General features: G+C 32.2%; 1 protein-coding gene across 3 annotated transcripts; it reads right to left on the bottom strand.

Moving 5' to 3' along the window:
- Positions 1-741: 741 nt before the first annotated feature.
- On the bottom strand, positions 742-20038 carry LOC144839513 (uncharacterized). 3 transcript variants are annotated; one of them, XR_013611760.1, is made up of 15 exons: positions 19905-20038; positions 14455-14746; positions 13509-13667; positions 11703-11801; positions 11003-11206; positions 10496-10703; positions 10010-10196; positions 9501-9658; positions 5881-6009; positions 4751-5662; positions 4131-4556; positions 3675-4009; positions 3356-3453; positions 1363-3079; positions 742-1219 (listed from the first exon to the last, which is right to left on the bottom strand). XR_013611760.1 is itself a non-coding variant. In XM_078694904.1 (14 exons), exons 1-14 carry the CDS (start codon positions 19922-19924, stop codon positions 2545-2547), a joined length of 3762 nt encoding a protein of 1253 aa, XP_078551030.1. In that variant the 5' UTR covers positions 19925-20038; the 3' UTR covers positions 742-2544. The 3 variants fall into 3 exon arrangements, 2 of the variants coding, with proteins under 2 accessions (XP_078551030.1, XP_078551031.1); XM_078694904.1 differs by having other exon boundaries at positions 742-3079; XM_078694905.1 differs by having other exon boundaries at positions 742-3079; positions 3675-4006.
- Positions 20039-20173: the final 135 nt, after the last annotated feature.

The following is a 20173-nucleotide window of genomic DNA, read 5'->3' as shown; positions in this document are numbered from 1 at the left end:
TTAATGATTTCTTTTAGAATCTAAGACTAACATGCCAGAAAACATTATGTTTTTATTTAATCAACCACTTGAATAAGCTGCTGACGTAAGTGTATACCTTTCCAATTTGTGATGTGATCGAATGTTTATTTACCGAAAATGAAATGTGCGGACGTTTCATTCAAACTATTGACGAAGAGGAGGTACGGTTTCACGGACTGTAATCTCGCAACCACGTATTACGAGACGAAATAGAAAGATTAAACGAAAACTTACTAATAAACTTTGATCACTATTTTATGAATGGTGGTAGATATCGGCAAGGATTCGAGGCCGACTCGCTTCTAGTTCTGGTGGTGGAACAAGTCTTCTCGGATAAGGACTATAAACCGTAGGTCCAGTGTACACAGTCATAGTCCGTGCGCACTTTAAAGAACCCAGTTCATCATCAGAGACGAGTATATGGGGTTACTCCGGTGAACAAGTTCACAAAATAGCACCAATATGACGGGAAGTACCACCTATCAGACAGCGATTAATTTACTATTGGTAATCCTTGGCCAGATAGACATAAATAAAAGATATACATAATCGCTACCGCTACCATTACTTCGTGAAATAGAGAAGTAGTTCTCGTTTAATCTTTCTATTTGACTAGAAGAACAATGTCAGTATACAAACTGTTATTAACGTAAATGCATTAGGCCTACAGTGTAACCGGGACTGACCCACGAAAGACAAAACAAAGGAGGAAAACCATAATTTAAATAGCTCAATTTATTAAGCGCTAAAATGTGAAGTTTAACATGATTGTCAAGAGTCAATATGTTTAAATGTGAAAGTGTGCCACCAGATAACATTATATCATGTAAAACACATTAGATAATGAGATACAACAAAGTAAAACATCCGAAGTCTGTCTAAATCATTTGCATGTTGACCAGATTATATTATTTTGACGTCAATCTAAAAATTCTTAACAGAATTTTAAAAAGATGTATTTGTATTGGAATGTGTGGTGTGCAAACAAAAAAACTAACTTGCTTGGCATAACAACATTAATTTACACCGATATCTACACATTTATTTTTCATTAGTACATATACAGTATTTGTCCAAAATCTATATTTATAATTATTCATCTATAAAATGTCAATCTTGGTACATCGTCTATAAAGCCATAACTATACCATATGGGAATAGTGAGATTGCAACCTAATGCTTCCATGGGGAGTGAGATCTTCCTTGAACTGGGAACTGGGAAGTGGGATTGCAACCTCGCTCTTCTGTGGGAAGATTGAGAAAGAACCCAGATTGAGATCTTCCCTGAACTTGACAGTAAGATTGTTTCCCTTAAATGAAGAGAGATTATAATCATCTCACTCTTTCTTGAACAGGACATTGAGATTACAACTTCAATCTTCCAAGAAGCGGGTGAGATCTTTTCTGAACTGGACAGTGAGATTGTTTCCCTTAAATGAAGAGAGGTTATAATCCTCTCGCTCTTTCTTTAACTGGAGAGTGAGATTACAACATCACTCTTCCATTGGCCTTTCTTCAAGCTTTACCGCACAATCGATGATTCAATCATGGACCACTTCCAGTAAGTGTAGACGATTAAACAATATTGATGATATACTATTAAATACTATCAGTGATATTAAATTAATGGTGAAGTGATTTCTTGTATTTTATTTATTATTACTTAAATCATTTATTATTCTTTAACCTTTTTCTAATCCTGGATCCAAGATTTGAGTTCTGAAAAATAGACTAGTAACTAGGTACATTTAACAGTCAAATCCAACACAATCTATATCCTCATAAAAAATTGATAAATTTATAAGCCTACAGTAACTGTTTACAAGCCTGCATAATACACATTCACAAATGATAAAACCAATATTAAAAATATTAATTTAGAATTTAAAATTATCAAGGTTATACAATTATTGCAAAAATGTAGTTTTTTATCTAAAATTAATATTATATACAATGCATTTTTAAAATATACTTTTTATCTGTAGTAAATTCACACACAAAATATTCACACTCTATATATCACACATTGTCCAATTTACACTGAAAGACAACTTTTAATCTATATTGCTAAAAAAGAATTGAGAAAATAATCATTATTGTTATTACTTTAGGTGTGTTATAAAACAAATAATGAAGGTTTTATGTTCGTGCATGGAACAAACCATTTCATTCGGTGAAAGATGCAAATTTGTTCTATTTTCAATAGGCTAATAGCTTTGTAAAAATATAACCTTTCATCTTCCATCTACCATTGCACTCATAAACATTCATTATTTGTATATTAATGTAATCTATCTTCCTAAAAGGAATGCAAGCATCCAGCTTTAAATATCAAAACAATAGGTATGTATACTAAAGAGTTCAATCAACTCTTAAAACAACTTCTACAGCAAAAGTCTTGGCCTCAACCATTCAGTAATGTTAAAAGAGTATAAAATCAAAGCTGGTTTCTAAACCAAATTAAAATACACGATTAACCATTTAAAGTACACAAGAGGAAGAGAGATGTATCAGCACAAAACATTATGGTACAAATGATCCTGTCTCCAATATTTCCTTGATTTCCAAACCAGTTTGTTGCTCTATGTCATTGCCACGCTCAAATTGTATTGATGTTATTACTCCATTGTCTTTCACTAAATCCAAAAGATGTCTGCCATCATCTCTGGATAGTTTATTCCCTTCAATATCAAGCTCCAATAAAGACTCATTGTCGACAAGTCCTTGTAGAAGTGCAGCACTTGACTCTCCTCCCATCTGACAATCACTGACACTCAGAGACTTAAGGCTTGCATCAGTCTGGAGAACATCTGCTAATTGCTTCCATCCATCAAGGGCAATATCAGGATTGGCACTTACATTCAGGTTTGCAACCCCAGAGTTGGTCTTTAAGAACTTTGAGATTTCCTCCATTCCTGATGTGCCAATTTTACAATCGGTAAGATCAACCTCTGACAGCTTTGACTTCTTTCCATCTTCTATTTGGTCTTTTTGGTGGTCAGCCAATGCTCTTATGATCGTTTTGACACCTCTGTCACCAATAGGGTTTCCACGTAATCTGTGTAATAAAAAAATAATGAATATATTTTAAACTTGGAAATCAAAACAAGTATTACTGTATACTAAAATAAGATCACCCACATTCAATTGTAATAATGAAGTTCAACTTTGTATTGTGGGAGGCCAGTCGACAAACATAAGGCAGTTCTCAGAATAAAAAAAAATATGCAAAATGAATAAAGAAGAATCTGGTGCATGTATTGTTAATGAAATCAGATAATTTACAGGAAAGATTGACAAACATGACTAATACAAGGCAAAGTAGATATCTTACATTAAGGATTCAATGTTCTTGCTCTCTGGCTTTTTAAGAGCCTTTGCAACCTTACGAGCACCACGTGGAGACAGGTCCCTCTTGCTAAAATTCAGAGTCTAGAAAAAAAGAAAATTCACAATTTGAATTGACATACAACATTTTAAATGAAGATAGTGTTGCCGGATTAAGGTGTAAATTATGTCATAAAACACTGAACGATAATCTAGGCATAAGATATTGTTGGCGGAGTAAGGCGTAAATGATGATGACTACTGATATGTATTGTCAGTTCCAGCTATTATCTTTCAAATTTAAATAACTTGTTACAATAACAAACCTTCTCTTCCTTCTTCTCTGCATCAGAGTCCGATGATGAGCTGCTTATGCTGCTACTAGAGCTTCCACTACTTGAAGCAGAGCTAGGCCGTCTGTCACTGATCTTTTGGTTTGACTCTACTGCTGTACTTTCTTCAATAACTGGTTCCTTAGTCTCAGTATCCGGCTTAGTCACATGTGTTTCTGTTGACATTTGCTCTGAATGGCCATCATTCTTAACATCAGTTTCAGATTCTCTTATGGCAGAAGGTCCTACAGTCTCTGGTGGACTCTGTCTTCCTGTCTTACTTCTCAAACTACTGGCAGATCCCATTAATGTTGGTTCTTTCACATCTTCTGAAATGATATAAATATTAAGTATACAGTACATAAACTATGTACCAGTAATGAACAATTACTGAATAATTAAAGCGTGTAATTTGAGAAGTTAATAATTTTGGTAAAATGGTATACATACCATTATCGCTTTCTTTCTTTTCTTCTTTTGATTCATGAGGTGATTCTCCGTCCTGATGTTTTTCATCATTGTGTTCTTCCCCATTGTTTTTATTTTCATGTAGTATTCCAGCATTATCTTGCGTAGGTTCTCCATTATGTACACCATTAAGCTGTTCATGTATTTCTTTTTCTCTGTCCTCTGTATCAGAATGCATTGGCATTTTATCTTTATGTTCTTTTACGGAGTCTTCATCAGATTTTGAATTATCCTTCTCTTTATCTAGTTCCTCATTTGCCTGCCTATTTGAATCTTCTTTGTCCCTTTCTTCTTCAGAGTCTGTAGCTACAACATCCTCTGAATTGTAATGTCCAAAAGATGTTTTACGACCTTCAACTTTTACCGAATGGACACTACCAGAGGTTGCACTAACTGACTTTATACTTTCTGAAAATGTATAGAACAAATAGCTAGAATTATCAACTATGATAAATGCTTACTCAGAGCAGAGGAGATAACTTCATATAACATTCATATTTGAAATAAATCTTTGAATTCCCAACAAGTGGAAAAACAAATATATTAGTTATATATATTCACATTCACAATATATGTTGGAAACCAGTAAAATTAATACTAACCAGGTTCAGATTCTTCAGCATAATCAAACTCCTCTTCCGCAAGTTGTTCATCATTCTTATTAGAGGTACTTTCAGAATTCACCCCTACTGGCTTTTCTGCCATTGATTCTTGATCACTACTCACGTCTCTCTGTACATCGTTCACGACCTCTTTATTTAAGTTTTCGTTATTACTTGCTCCTTCATGACAAAAATTCTCTTTCTCAATTACGTATGATGAAGTACTTCTTTTATCATCATCTTTATTCTCATCTTCATCAGACATTGTACTTCTTCTTTCACCTTCTTCAGTATCCTTTTTTCTTTCATCTGCTGAGCTCTCTTTTGTGTTTTGTTCTTCTGCAATTGGTTCATCATTTTCCGATTCATCAATTTTTCTTATGAGTGTTTCATCTTTTTCATTATCTTGTTGTTGTTTTATTTCACTGTCAGGTGCTTCTTCAATGTTTTCATTATCAGATGTCTCTTTAATACTTTCTCTATCAGAGGCCTCTTTTATACTTTCACTATCAGATCCCTCTTTTACACTTTCTCTATCAGACATTTCTTTTACGCTTTCTCTATCAGATGCTTCTTTTATACTTTCTCTATCAGATGCCTCTTTTACGCTTTCTCTATCAGATGCCTCTTTTACACTTTCTCTATCAGATGTCTGTTTTATGCTTTCTCTATCAGACTTCTCCATTGTACTGTCATTATCAGAAGTATGTTGTTTGTTATTAGAATCTTGTTTGCCTTCTGACGACTTTCTTCTACTCTCAGCATCTGATGCGTTTGCAATTTCTTCTTTCTTTGCATCAGTTTTTTTATCTTCCTGCACTGTCTCATTCTCACTCTCAATGTCAGATTTTTCTTTCTCATTCGAAGTCTCTTTAACGTCCTCTTCTTCAAAGAATTCATCCTCATAATCATCTGGGAAAAAAAAATTTGTCTGCATAACATTTTGGTAATAGGTAGGTTATGTAAAGGTGTTAAAATGTGACAATGTGTATGTTGAACAATAAAAATGGTTGATTTACTGAAATACTATTGCTTTCGAAATTATTATCACCATCTTATTTGCAAAAGTTCCTGTCAATAATGAGAGGTTAAGGGACAAATACAATCATTGTGGTGGTCATCATTATTACCTTCAGCAGCCTGTTCCTGTTCTATGATATCATCTTTTTCATCTTCCTTCAGATCAGCTGCTTCTTTCTTCTCTTCATCTTCATCTTTTTCAAAATCATCATCATTGTCATAGGATGTTCCTGCATCACCTACAAGATATGACACAGAAATAAAAAATAGATTAACAAATCCGTATTTAGAAATGATATTAACATAATTTCAAACCCATGAGCATGTTTTTGAAAAACCATCAAGAAAAATGTCTTGTTTTCCATAAAAGGGAAATCAATAACAATTTAACATGATGTGAAATAAAACATGTTACTACAGGGTAAAACAAATATATTTCTTCCTGACCATACATGAATCAAACAGAAAAATTCAACACTGATGATGGGAAATAATTTCCAAAACATATGTACAGTACAACTAAAATGTGAAGTGTTATTTATTACATATATAATACTGTACCGTACCATATAGTATGCTTTATTTACACACACAATACACATACACAATTTAACTGGGATGGAGTAATATAATTCTATTCAAATATGCTGAAAAGTATAGCATTCATTATTAACTTAAAATGTGTTAAAAAATGAGCATACAAAATAAAAACATTTATATTCTATTTTTATGTGAAAAACCATAAAAACTGACAACAATCAAGAAATTATGAATTGCAAGGGAATAGTTCATGACAATAAAAAAGTATACAAAGAGAAATTGATTTTTATATTTTTCTATTAAATTTTATATCGCACTAAATCGCCTTAACATTCAAAAGCAAATTTGAAAAATTGTTTATTTAGTATCTATAGCAACATACAATTTCTACTAAAATTAAGTATCAGAATAATGTTATTTTAATTTGGTACAATGAAACTGAATGCTATTGAAAATAACAAATTATAGACAGACAGACTATGAAAATCCTAATTAAAACACAAAGATCGATCTACCAAAGGGGGTTCTTAAAAACATTCTCTGTTTACTAATATAAGCACATTCATAAATTTGTCTAAATGTATCAAAATAATAAAATTCTGTTTTAAAAATGTATTTTTTGCAGATTCTAATTCATACATGGACACACTACACAGTTTGAGCCCTCATAAGACACCCATATAAAATGATATATATTAAAATTTATTAGACTTTATTACCAGAATAATAACATGGACGGTGGTAGACTTCGAAAGCCAGAAACCGATTAATTATGTCATTAATAAACAAAAATTGAAAAGAGTTGTATATAATTGTGTCGTTTCTTTGTGAACCAGCCAATCAGCAATTAGTATTTTAATATCGGTGCAAGAAGCGTGGAATTATGAAATTGCCCTAAGGCAGCCAAGTTGCTATAGTTACTGCGAATAATATTAAAGCAATTATTTTATGTATTTGTCATCAACAGGATAAAATTATGCACAAAAGAACATAATAATCTGCAACATCAATAATATCAAACTTTATTATTCTGACAGATAAATCAACTATCACCGAACAACAACAAATATTAATTGATACCCACAGCATGTGGCATGATATTTTCAGTAATTTGCCTATGAATTTATTATTGAAAATATATATTTATATATTCTAAATGTGTCTAATTCTCAATTTCAACAGAACAATTTTTTCTTCCTTCAACATATTAAACGTGTAACGAATTAGGAATACTACTTAAAATGAGAGAAAGGAATTACAGGAAGTAAGTAGATGCCTGGGAAGATACACATCTTTTGTTGGGCCAGCGAGCAATATACTACTGTAATAAATACTTCTTTAATACCTGATATTAACATGAGTGCCCTCTTGTTTTACATATTTTAGATCAGGAGGGACAGATACATCTACAAACAAATACCGTTTGTAATATAACTACTGTTATTTTACATTCTTATAAAATAATATATATCGCTTAATTATCCTGTTTAATATTTTGGATCAAACACGTATGGAAACTTCCATAATGTTGCAGCTAGTAATCAGCTCAGTTGTGTTTTGACCTTACCAGGTACTCATTTGTACACGTGGGTGGAAAAAGAGACAAACGTAGTAGTGTCTTTTCTCGATACAAGTAATGCGCCAAGCATTCAACTCAAACTTCTGATCTTGCAATTATAAGTCTAACATTGAATACAGTACAACACACACTCTCACATACATTACTGCTGCATCGTAAATTAATGTAACCTATAAAATACTTCATACACAATAGTAAGGAAAATGTCTAGTGTAATTAATGATTAATAATTTATAACCTAATTACTGATGTACTGTATTCTATCTGTTTCTATACGTGTATACTGCATTTAAGTATCAGTAGGAAAGAGTGAGATTATAATATTTGAGGACTATAAAATATTTTGAAATCTTGTGTAAATGGTTGAGTTTAATTTTAGTCATTCCATTTTGTTATTTAATTAATTAAATTAATGATTAGTGATTTATTAAAATGGTAGTAGTGGTTTCAGATGAAAATTTTAATAGAAGATTGAATCACAATTTGTTTAAAGATATATATAATAATTTTATTAAACTGTTTTTATATTGCACATGTATCTGTCAACAAATGTTAACATTTTCATATTTTACTGAGTTGCATACTCAACTACCTAAAAAAATAACTGTAATGAATTATTTTAAAACGTAATGCAAAATTCACCTCATTTACAATTATGCATGCACCAATCATATAAAATATACTATCACGTGATCTACCAATCAAAAGCCTATAAGACAGTTACCATAGCAGCAGCCTGACAATATTGAAATTACCATTATCAAGATGAAATCAATAGTAATTTTGAATTATGATGCTAACTAACATGAAAGGTATGATATTGAATTTTTAAATTATTACATTCAGTATAGTTCACGGCAACAGAATAATCAAACAGCAGTCATTCACTATGTGTAATAGATTGTAAGATTTGGATGACAAAAAACTATAGATTTCTAGCAGCATTTCTATGAGACATAAAATATGCTATAAAATGTCTTACCGTTATTAAAAATAGCTACCATTATTAAATGCAACAGACACCAATTTCACAAATAATATACACATTAAATACAATTTTACAGTAATATATATTTAATATTTGCTAAATCATTATTAAAAATATCATAATTTGTATGAAATCACTTATATATGTAGCATTTGCCACATTAAACCAGGTTACACAACAACTTTAATCTCTCATAAACCGATGTCTACACTATCAAACTTTATGTCACAAAAAGATTGTGTTGAAGTATATGATATGTCATATCACTGCCATATTTGGGCATATCACTACCATATTTGGGTACCTCACACTTTCGACTTTTGTCAATCTAGTTTGATAGTGTAGACAGAGCTTAAGGGTTATTGTTCCACTAATTTATAAATGTAGATTAGTAAAGGGTTAGTGCCAAGTATTACCCAGGATACTATGTTTAGCAAAACAGTCCATAGCATTACTGGACATTGAAACTACTCGAAGAGAAAGGCTACTTTTGTCTACAACTGCTTTTCTTTATGTTTGTAGTCAATCCAATTATTTATGATTGTTTTTTTTTTTAATAATTTAATCATCACAATCTTCCCAATCATCATCATTATTATAATCACTATCATAATTTGTCTCACCTGCACCCTCTTCTGTCTTTTCCTCATCTTCAATGTCAGCTTGCGTTGATTTTGCATCAGTCACCAATTCAGGCTCAGGCTCTTCTGGAGGATGTTCGGTCTGCGTTCCTTTGTACCTGTCTCTCTCACGTTTTGCCAGGTCAGCCTCAACGAGACATCTAGCAAAAAGGTTATAAATTAAATATTATTTCTTTTTGCAAACTGATGTTCTATAATAAGGACATTCTACCCTACTTTGTAGTAAACACTGTAATATCATGAAATTACTTTTTTTCTGAGGGATATAGAATGGAAACTTGGCAATTTGTCATAAACAAAACTATGTATCCATAGTAAATTTTAAAATTAGTTTAGACCTTAGCACCATGATAGTACTAGCTAGGCATGTATACTACTACCAAGCTATACACCAACACAACAAATTTGAGTTTACAGTTTTTGATTACAATTTTTTTTATCTAATAGAAAAATGATTCTCTATTCAAAAGTGTTTTTATATAAATGCTTACTTGTAACATGGTGAAGCGCCCTCTACACTGACATATCTGAAATGGCCTCTCCTTCCACCAAGGATGACACCTGGTTTGTACTTGTACTCGCAACAGGCACTGATTGTCAGAACTTGAACTCGATTTACATAGAAGGTCATGCCAAATGGGTAGCCTCTGTGCCGTCTTGATGTAAACACACAATCAGCTAAAAAAGAATTGTACAAATATTACTTTTGCTTTGTAAATACAAACAACTGTGATACATAACTATTATTTTTAATTGCATGAGATAGCTATGTATTTATTTTGATTAATAGTTAAAAGGGCACAAGTTTGTAGTTGTTAGCGCTCAGTGGAAAGAGCAGAAACAAAAAAAAACCATCCAAAATTGTTCTGTTTTCCATTCAGGCTAACTTGCCATGAGCAATAAAATGTTCAAACATATGAATCAAGCTAAAAATTTTAAAAACATCCATAATAAAAACTAGCTAATTAAAAACTCACTTCCTGGTTCGACCCATCCTTGAAACACGGTAAGATTCTCGCCTCCACAGTGTTGTTGACATATCATGATCTCATCACGGTTATCTTCCTTCTCATACGATACCTTAAAACTCTGCCCTCTATAGCGTACTGTCACGTCACACATAGTCTGCGGTTGCGTGGCATGAGAGTAAGCTGGCTCTTTACGATGCAATGAGGATCCTCCTCCCTGTAGAGAAACATTACAAGACTGCCGTATCTCAAATAAATTATTATTTAATAGAACTATTAGGCCTACAGGTATAATGCTAGTTAAGCACAGGCAATCAGTTCCTCTGTTCTCAAATCAAAAATAAAACCATAAGTAAACGAATGGTTTTAATCAATTTGTTTTTAAATTACATTACTGTAGAACCCCTACTTTGGTACCAAAGAAATAATACTAGGTGTCCCAAATTATGTTGCTGTACTGTATACACATTTTTGGAATGCATTACAGTGTTAATATTAAAAATGTAATAAACTTACCCGTGTTGACTGAGCCTTTATGCGTTTTCCATCTTTACTGTAAATAGGTCTTCGTCCATTACGGCCAGATGCTGATCGACCTCCTCTGGCACTCTTTGGTGGCTGAGGTGAAAGTGCATAGTCCAATTTGTATGGTGATTTGCCGCCTGTGTCTGGCTCCTCTGTCATGTGCAATGAAGCACTGTTCAAAGCATGTGAATCAAGCTAAAACATATTTTTTAAATAATTTAATTTGAACATCCCATAATAATTCACAAAAAAAGCAAAATATCGTCAGAATACATACAAGCTCTATCTACACTATTAAACTTTATGTGACAAAAAACGCTGAATAGAAATAAATAAATTCCATGTTTTGTTGTACTGTTTACTACAATAATTAATACATTTGTTAAATAACTAAATTCCTATCTTTGAATATACAACATTATAAAAGAGTATGTTGCAATACTAAAAGTAATGTAATTCCATTCAATTATTGTCAAGAGATGTAAAGTAACTTTTATCTTTTCGGATCATAGCTCTCCTTTAGAAGAGCAAGGCTATTGGTTATCCAAATAGGCTAGGCAAAAAATAAACTAAAATAATAATCAATTGATGAATGAATTAACTATTTGTTAAAATGTATTATGTCAATTAATCATATAATTATGTATCCTTATTAAATATTAATTGATAAATGAAAGATTTTAATACATACACCCTTTAAACATGATGAATCCAAGTCCTGGCTATCACTGTCGGGATCATGTTTTACACGATGCACTGGAAATCCGTCTTTGTCGACATACACAGATGACTAGAAAGATATACAAATCAATAACACTAACAGAGCTTATTAATTAAAGCCAAATAAGGAAATGTTTAAAATTTAGAAAGTCAACTGTAATCAATGAAAACTCATTTGTTGCATAACAAACTAGAAAGCCACTTCGAGAGTGCATACCTCCGCCTACTGTAAAATTCTCCTACATTAGATTTCTCCAGAAAAAAATATATATACAGTATACTGTATAGAATAGAACAGGAACGGCAAAAACAAACGGGTGAATTTGAAAAGAAATAGGTTTTTTAAAACTACTTGTATCAAAAAACCTGTATATTAAATCAATTTATGTTTTAAAATTACTAATCACAAATGTTAACTCTTGCCGCATAATACTAAAAAGTGGTCCAGAATTGGGACCGTGGTCTGGATTGCCTCCAAAATTTAATGGAGTTGTCCTTGACCCCATATCTATGTGTATTTTCATTTTGGTAAATATCTTAAAATAACTTGTTAGGTAATCCTGCTAACAAACAGACAGACACACGTGATCGAGTACATATACCTCCTTGGCGAAGGTAAATGATTTGATGTGGAGACAAAATACTATAATGGGAGAAACCCTTTAAACCCTAATACAATTTGTAATCTCATGATTATCATAATATTGTATGTAAAAAATAAAAAAAAATAAAAAATAATAATTTTAAGTTTAAAAATTTGAAGTAGAAATACTATATAATGTTAATGCAAACTTTATAATGATGAATAAATGTATGAAATTTCTGTTTTTTTTTCTATTAAATCAAATTTTCGTCATTGGAATTAAAAAACAGATAACAGCTGGTTGCGCATTCTATCATAAATCAGTCATTGATTTAGTTAATTAAATTCAGCATAGTTTCAATTCATTTTAGAAAGAGAAAATACAAATTTATAAATCAGTATTTTTTGGGTACCTGTAGAGTCATTACTCCCTAATGAGAGATTAGGACTGGAACTTTTCTATAAGCTGAATTCTTTTTAGCATTTTTAAATTTCTAATTTGCTCATTTAAATAAAATGTAGTGTAATGTTTTATGTTATACCATCTATTCCTTTTTTAAAATATGTAATTTTGTTGTATTTTTTTCCCCCTTTACACCAAAAAATATTAAGCGCACAACCGACTATCTCAAAATGCTGGATCCACCATGTCAGCCTATAGCATATAGCAGCAAATTGTTTCCTTCCATCCATTGACTATTATGTATTGTGTTATGTGATGATAATTAAATTTCTTATCGATTTTTAAATAAACTATAAAAATATAATCAATTGTTAGCACACACTACAATACCTGGGCTGTCGTAAAAGTTTCCTTAAGACACTATTATGGTACTAATACAATTGTTACAAAGATAAAATACACATTCTATGTCATTGATCATCATATTATCCACAAACAAAGAGCAGTCATTTTTTTTCCTAACAGCAGTAGTTATTAGATCATAGAATAATGAATACTATGCAGAATAACAAAGCACTAAACACTAAATTTCAGATAACCATTTTAATATCCCTGGTTTAAATTAAAATGGAAATACATTTGAATTTTAAGAGAACAAGAAAATTCATGATAAGAGGAAAAAATTAATAACAGGATTAAATTTTAAAAATAGAAGAAAATAATAGTCGTAAAATGTAAGGTAATACAGTAATGTCCAACTAGAATAATTATAATTTAACATTTCTTTCTACCTTTTTCTTGCTAGACTTTGGTCGTTTTGATGGTGCTGTGTATGGTCTTCTGCTACCAGGGGGATGGCTGGGAGTCGGTTCAACGGCAGATTTAGGTCGTCTGGAGCGAGGGGACAAGTATGGCACAATGTCTTCATCTCCTTGATGAGCCTTTTCAAGCTGAAAATGAAATTGCAAATTTAATTAATCAACTCATTTTTTTTTTTTTTACGGAAATATGCAGCTGAATAATGAATGCAAAAACACATTATTATTATTAATATTAAGGAGAAGAAAGAAGTAAAATCAATAATTTGCACTGTCATAATGTTTTTCAATAATACAGTATGTTAACAACAATGTTGAAAAGGGCTTCATTTTATTCCTACTGTACAGTAGCTCATTAATAGATTGGAAAAATTCAATCAAATCAAAACACACATTATACTACAGAAACACTAAGGGCCTGTTTCTGCTGCAACTGCTCAAAATACGGTATAAAAATACGGTATTTTTTATACCATATTTTTTAGTAGCCCGTTTCTGCTAACAATACTTCTTGAGTGGTCGTGTTAAATTTCATCCTTTTTACCCAAATTGCCATTCATTTATTTGGTCGATAATTAAAAGTCGCAATAAAGGAAGTTTTACGCCTCACTTTCAACAGCCTAGCCCTAGTGATAGAGATGTTGTGAGAGCACAGAAAACATCGTAATGGGGACAAGTAATTCGCTCCCTCCCTGAGTTATTGTCTTTTGCAATGTTGTACTGCTTTTGTAATTATTTAATAGCAAGCTCTTTTAGGGTATTAATACACATTGTTTATTGCAGAAACAGCGTCAAAACCGTTTACATTAAAACAAACTAACATCACATTACTGCAGTAAAAAATGTAGTTACTGCAGTAACTACAGTGGAATAATTCTCTACTGGTTTATGGTTTCATGTAACACGCTTCCAATCTTACCCTGACTCTTCGAACCAACTCAATCTTTGCAATCTCCTCCAGTTTCTTTTTAATATCACTCTGGCGATGGCGCTCTATATCAAGAGCCTTGTGCACGATGGCCTGCGCAAGTAGATCTCGAACATGTTTCTGATGCTCCTTACGGGCCATATTAAGCCTGTACGTTGTTTCTGTTACGAGGTCTCCACTTTTGGAGATCAGGCCAGCCCTGCGAAGGTGTCTCCGCATTCGGGTATTGTTGAAGTAGCCAGATAAGTGCTTGTCCTGCAAGCTGTTGTAGCTTGACAGCGGCCTGAAAGAGAGTAGAATATACTTTAAATATATTTAAATTAACAAGAAAAAACAAACAACATTAACAACTAGGTAAGCATAATACATTATGAAATTATATTTACACCAAATTAAACTATGTAACTAATTTTGTACTAAAGTATTGTCAGTGTAAATTTAAATTATTGTAGGCCTACATCTTCTTCTTTTCGAACTCTTCCTTGACACATGACTTCCAGTTATTTTCACACAAAATTTTAGCAAATGGAATTTGTCTTCTAATACGCTTTATAAAATGTTCATTAGTCTCCTGCAAAAGTGTATGCTTTCTCCTATCACATAGTTGACACACAGGCTTATGCGAAAAGCCATATGGCTTACGCTCCGACATGTTTAGAGACATGTCGAGTATGCTAGCATACTTAGCAGTGATTGAGCTTTCTGTTTTGGCTAACGAATGGACTCTGTAATTATTTGCTAATTATCACATTGTTTCAGAATCCACTGAGATAATAATAGTACTCTTCTTCAAAATCAAGGAATAATGCTTTTGAAGGACAAATACTTCTCTACAGTACAATCTACAAATAATCTATGAATCGATTATAATGAAGGAAATGAAATTGCTTTGTAAAGTGGAATTACTGTACACAGCGATCGTTCTATAATTAGCATCTTAAAAAGCATAATGGTGGTGAAAAAGTTTAAAATAAGACATTGATTGATAGTTTGAAAGATAATTTCATACCATGATGATACTATAGCAAATAAAAGCATTATAGAACAATTTAGAATGTTAATGCATTTTGTAATTAGGTACAGCAAGATATTTTAAATGTTAAACAGTTCAAGTTCTGCTTGTGCATGTTAAGTAACACTTAAATTCATTATTCAGGGTCATTGTACTGTAGTTCTAAATAGAAAAAGTTAAACACCAAGTCCAAACATTAATATTCAATAAAGCGCTTACACAGTACTACAGTATATTATATCATTTATCATTACAACATTTTATTTACTAATAATAGAAATTATAACTATAGTGAATCTTTGTACAATAGTATACTGATGTTTACTATGTCATGTCCAGATGAGGAAAAATAGGTTTTATTGTCACAGATAATACAAAATCACTTGTCTGTGTGAGCGTACTTTACAGACACAGTATTGTTTGCCATTTAGTTGGTGAATTGGATTGATAATCCACTAACCCCTGAATATGCCTATCCTCAATGTACATAACATAAATATCATATTTGCCCACTACATACAGTAGTAGTGTATACTGTAGGATGACTGTTGACATGATAATTTATAACTGAGGTTGGTCAAGCAAATATGACGTCAAGTGAATGAATGAATTATAGCACAAATTCATGCATACACAATATAATTTATCCACAAGAAATCAATGCAAAAAATCAATTACATATTTCTGTAGGTAGGTTAATTATCAATGTTAAACCAACAACACACTGTAGTATTAAAAAATCATTATACATTAGTTTTTTTTTAAGTAATTACAATAATCTCAAATTTCAAAAGTATATAAGTTCATTTTTGTTGTTGTCTTTACATTTATTTCTTCTTCTTTTGTCTTTTGTTGTTTTATTTTTTGGCTTACATCATGTACTTAAGCTCTGTCTACACTATCAAACTAGTGTGCAGAATGTGCCTAAATATCATATGATATAGTGATACAGTATGACATCATCATGTCCATATATGGGCACATCACATATTTTTAATCACATACTGTAAAGTTAGATATAGAATATTCTGTTAAAAACTGTTTGAGGTATAACAAATATTTCAATGCAATGAGATCTACCCAGGCCAACTACTACTTTATACTTATGACGGCCATCACAGGTTTAGGCTAGTACATATCTCTTAGGGTATTCGCTATGCATACACATTTTACAGTATTGATACAGATAACAATTGTAATAGTAAAAATGTATTCAACAAATGCACATAATTCATGGTTATTTTAACCAAAAGTGAATACCATATTATCAAGGCTTAAAAGTTAGTACCCTATTCCTACTGGCTACAGTAGTATCTTAAAGTAGGTCCTAGATTAGGTTGTGTAAAGGCTTCAAGTCTTATCTTTGTTTGCCAGTCAAATACAGTAAATCATGGTAAAGTTGACAGTGGAAATTACGCTTCAATTACTGTAAGTGAATCGTGCCACCCTTTATCTAATTACACACACCATTCAAAAGTCTGATTTGTTTACGTTTCAGTGTTTAACAAATAATGAAACATGATGCGTCCAGGCAACCTTCTCAATTATCTTCAGCAGACCATTACGTAGGCAATTATTTATTATGAAGTGCGAAATGGTATTGCTAATGTTATGTACTACTAACTGTGTGAAATTAAACTTGAAACATGGGACAATCATAGTCCTCTTGTCTTGCATATGTGTGCTAAAAATTGCAGTCCTCAACACATTCAGGAGGGGTCCTCCTAAATACAAAGTCCTACCAAGTCATATCAATTATAACCAAGCCCTAGCAGTATAAAGTGTACAATTATACAGAATAGAATATTTATAGTGTTACTTGCATTTTCATCAATGAAATCATACTTTTGAGGATTTTGGTGTAAAAAATGTGAAACAATCGATCAGCCCCATGAATGTACAATGTGGTATTGGTAATAATGTGTGATTGCATCAACTGTACTGTAGTTAGTATGTTTGCGTTGACATATGATGGCAAATCTACTGTTGACACGATTATTAAAATTAACAATACTGTATATATTATACAGAATAGAATATTTATAGTGTTAATTGCATTTTCATGAATAAAATCATTTTTTGAGGCGATTTTGGTGTAAAAAATTTGAAACAATCGATCAGCCCCATGAATGTACAATGCGCTAATAATGTGTAATTGCATCAACTAGTAGTACATAGTATGTTTGCGTTGACATACAGTATGATGGCAAATCTAATGTTGACACTATTATTAAAATTAAAACACTCAAAATATATTCTATGTATAAATTCATACTGGATGGCTTGGATAATTTATACTGTAGCAGGCCTGGTCTTTTTAAAATTGTACTGTAGTACTGGTACTGGTACTGGTTCATATAACCGTCTCACAGAGACATCTGGTAGCCATTGACTTGAAGTTAGCATTTGGATGTGTTACTTTTAAATGTACAGTATGAGAGTGACTATTACCAAATTGCACAGTCACAAAACAACTTATAAAACAGTTCATATAGGTGTGCTACAAACTGCACTCCTCAATACATTCAGGGGTGCTGTGGGTGTGCCATTTGTATTTTGGTGTGTAGAAGTTTACCAAATTTAAGTGCGTTGTAAATCGCACTCCACAAGGGCAGTTTAGGAATGTGTTAGGTATAGTAAGTGATCGCACTCGCTCACCTCAAAAGAAAAGACCTGCTGTAGGACTTGGTAGGGCTTGGTATTTAAGAGGACCCTTCAGGAATGCTGTAAGTGTTTTGTTTGAATATTAGTGTGTAGAAGTTAAATCGCACACCTCAAGAGCATGTCAGGAGTGTGGTAGGTGTGTCCTAAATCATTGTTCCAAAGCGTTTGTGAAGTCCTACAGTAGTGCAGCTCTGATTGACTTATTTAAATAAATTATTTTTAGCCATTACTATTGTTCCAATGCTAATTAGTTGACGCAATTAATTTAAGAATGAAACCATACAGTTACAGTAGAATTTCAAAATGGTCTCAATAATAAATAAATTAATTAATAAACAACTTCCAGATCGTGTGAACTGTACTGTTAACGTTCACAATAACACTGGTCCGCCGGCCAATGGCCAGTTAAATGTGTGGCGGACTAGTTAAATAGTCAAGTAACAAGTCCGTTAAACTTAAAACTTAAAATCTGACTAAAATAAATATCAATAATTTTACTCAATTCACCATGTCATGATGTCCTTACAAAATATTTCCCACCTCAACTAAACAAGATCGATTTTTTTGTATCTCAATTTCAGTTTGTTTAATTAATTTAATGTTTAGTTAGGTAACAAACAGTAATTTGAATGTTAATTGAAGGCCTCCCTACTATATAGGCCCACATTCTGTGACCAGGAGTGGAGGACCAGTAAAAATGTAAATGTAATGTTACTGGTCCTCTTGTCTAGTTAAAAAAACCTTAACAGAGATCTATAACAAACATGCTTTACAACAGGATAGGGGTTCAAATGTTTGGCAAAAAGGAACATGCGAAAAATGATTGTATGCGTACACTTATCAATATCCATGGATCATTTCATCTCCCCCAAAAAAGGCATTTTTAAATCCTACCTCTTTCAATTTTCGTGAAACTTTGTGTACTGTATGGGTAGCGAGTACATTTTAATTTTATTGGACTAGCAGTTTTCAAGATATTGCAATTTAAATTTGTCATTGAAGTTGACACGTTGAGCTATGTAATGCGCTACTCCCTTCCTATACTCCACATGTTAAATGTACACTGAAATCATTAACATTAATAAAACCATGTTTGTAAAATGTTGTGAAATATATTTAAAACAGGAAAGCAAAAGTCGGTTTAGCATGACATTGGTGGCAAATCCGTCTGCCAATATCTAAGGAAGGCACCTCAACCCCACTCCTCCCCAATCTAATCTAGAAATGTAACTAGTGAGCAAAACAAAGACGATGGAAACCAACCAAAAATCTGAATCTGGAGTCTCTGGATTAGGTAGGCCTAGGGCAGGCAAGTAGTAGAACTTAATAGATATAGTTAGTACGTATGTAGCACACGTCACTGACTGACTGTACAGAGTAGCAGACAGACGTTCCATCATAATTTATTATTTAATAATAAATAGGCCTAGGCCTATTTAAAAAATTCAAGAAATCTCTTGAACGATTTTATCTGTCACTTTCTAGTTAGGCGAAGGCCTAATTAATAATAATTTATTTATAATAATAATAATATACTATCTACTCAGTACTAGGCGTACATTATATAGGCTAGGCCTAACCTTAGTTATCAGGCCTAGGCCTAGCCTAGGCTATACTCCTATAGTAGGCAGCTAGGCTAGGCTTAGTAGGCCTACCTACCGCGTTTTTTTAGTAAAACATTAAACAACAAAATTAAAAAGCTAGCCTAGCAGTATCTCATCTCTGACTATCATTTTCGTATTTATGACAGATATAATTGTCTTACCCTGGGTCTGCATGCGACATTATATAACTTAATTACAACATATACATATAGAAAAGAGTGATTTTAATCACGTCGATCGCACTCTCACAAACGCAACTTTCAGTTTATTTTTCTCGGTTGTCAAAACGTTGTTAGGCCAGGTCAAAGGGCAAAACAGCATACGTTTTATTTTGTTGGTACAAATTTAATTTGTTTGTCCATATTAGGAATAATAATTACAAAATTTTAAATTTTAATTTGAGTTCAAAATATTTAACAAAAATTCAGCA

This window comes from Antedon bifida, chromosome 4 (assembly GCF_963402885.1).
Source record: "Antedon bifida chromosome 4, ecAntBifi1.1, whole genome shotgun sequence".
Taxonomy (NCBI): domain Eukaryota; kingdom Metazoa; phylum Echinodermata; class Crinoidea; order Comatulida; family Antedonidae; genus Antedon; species Antedon bifida.
The sequence above is the reverse complement of the archived record's forward strand: the minus strand, read 5'-3'. Positions and strand labels throughout refer to the sequence as shown.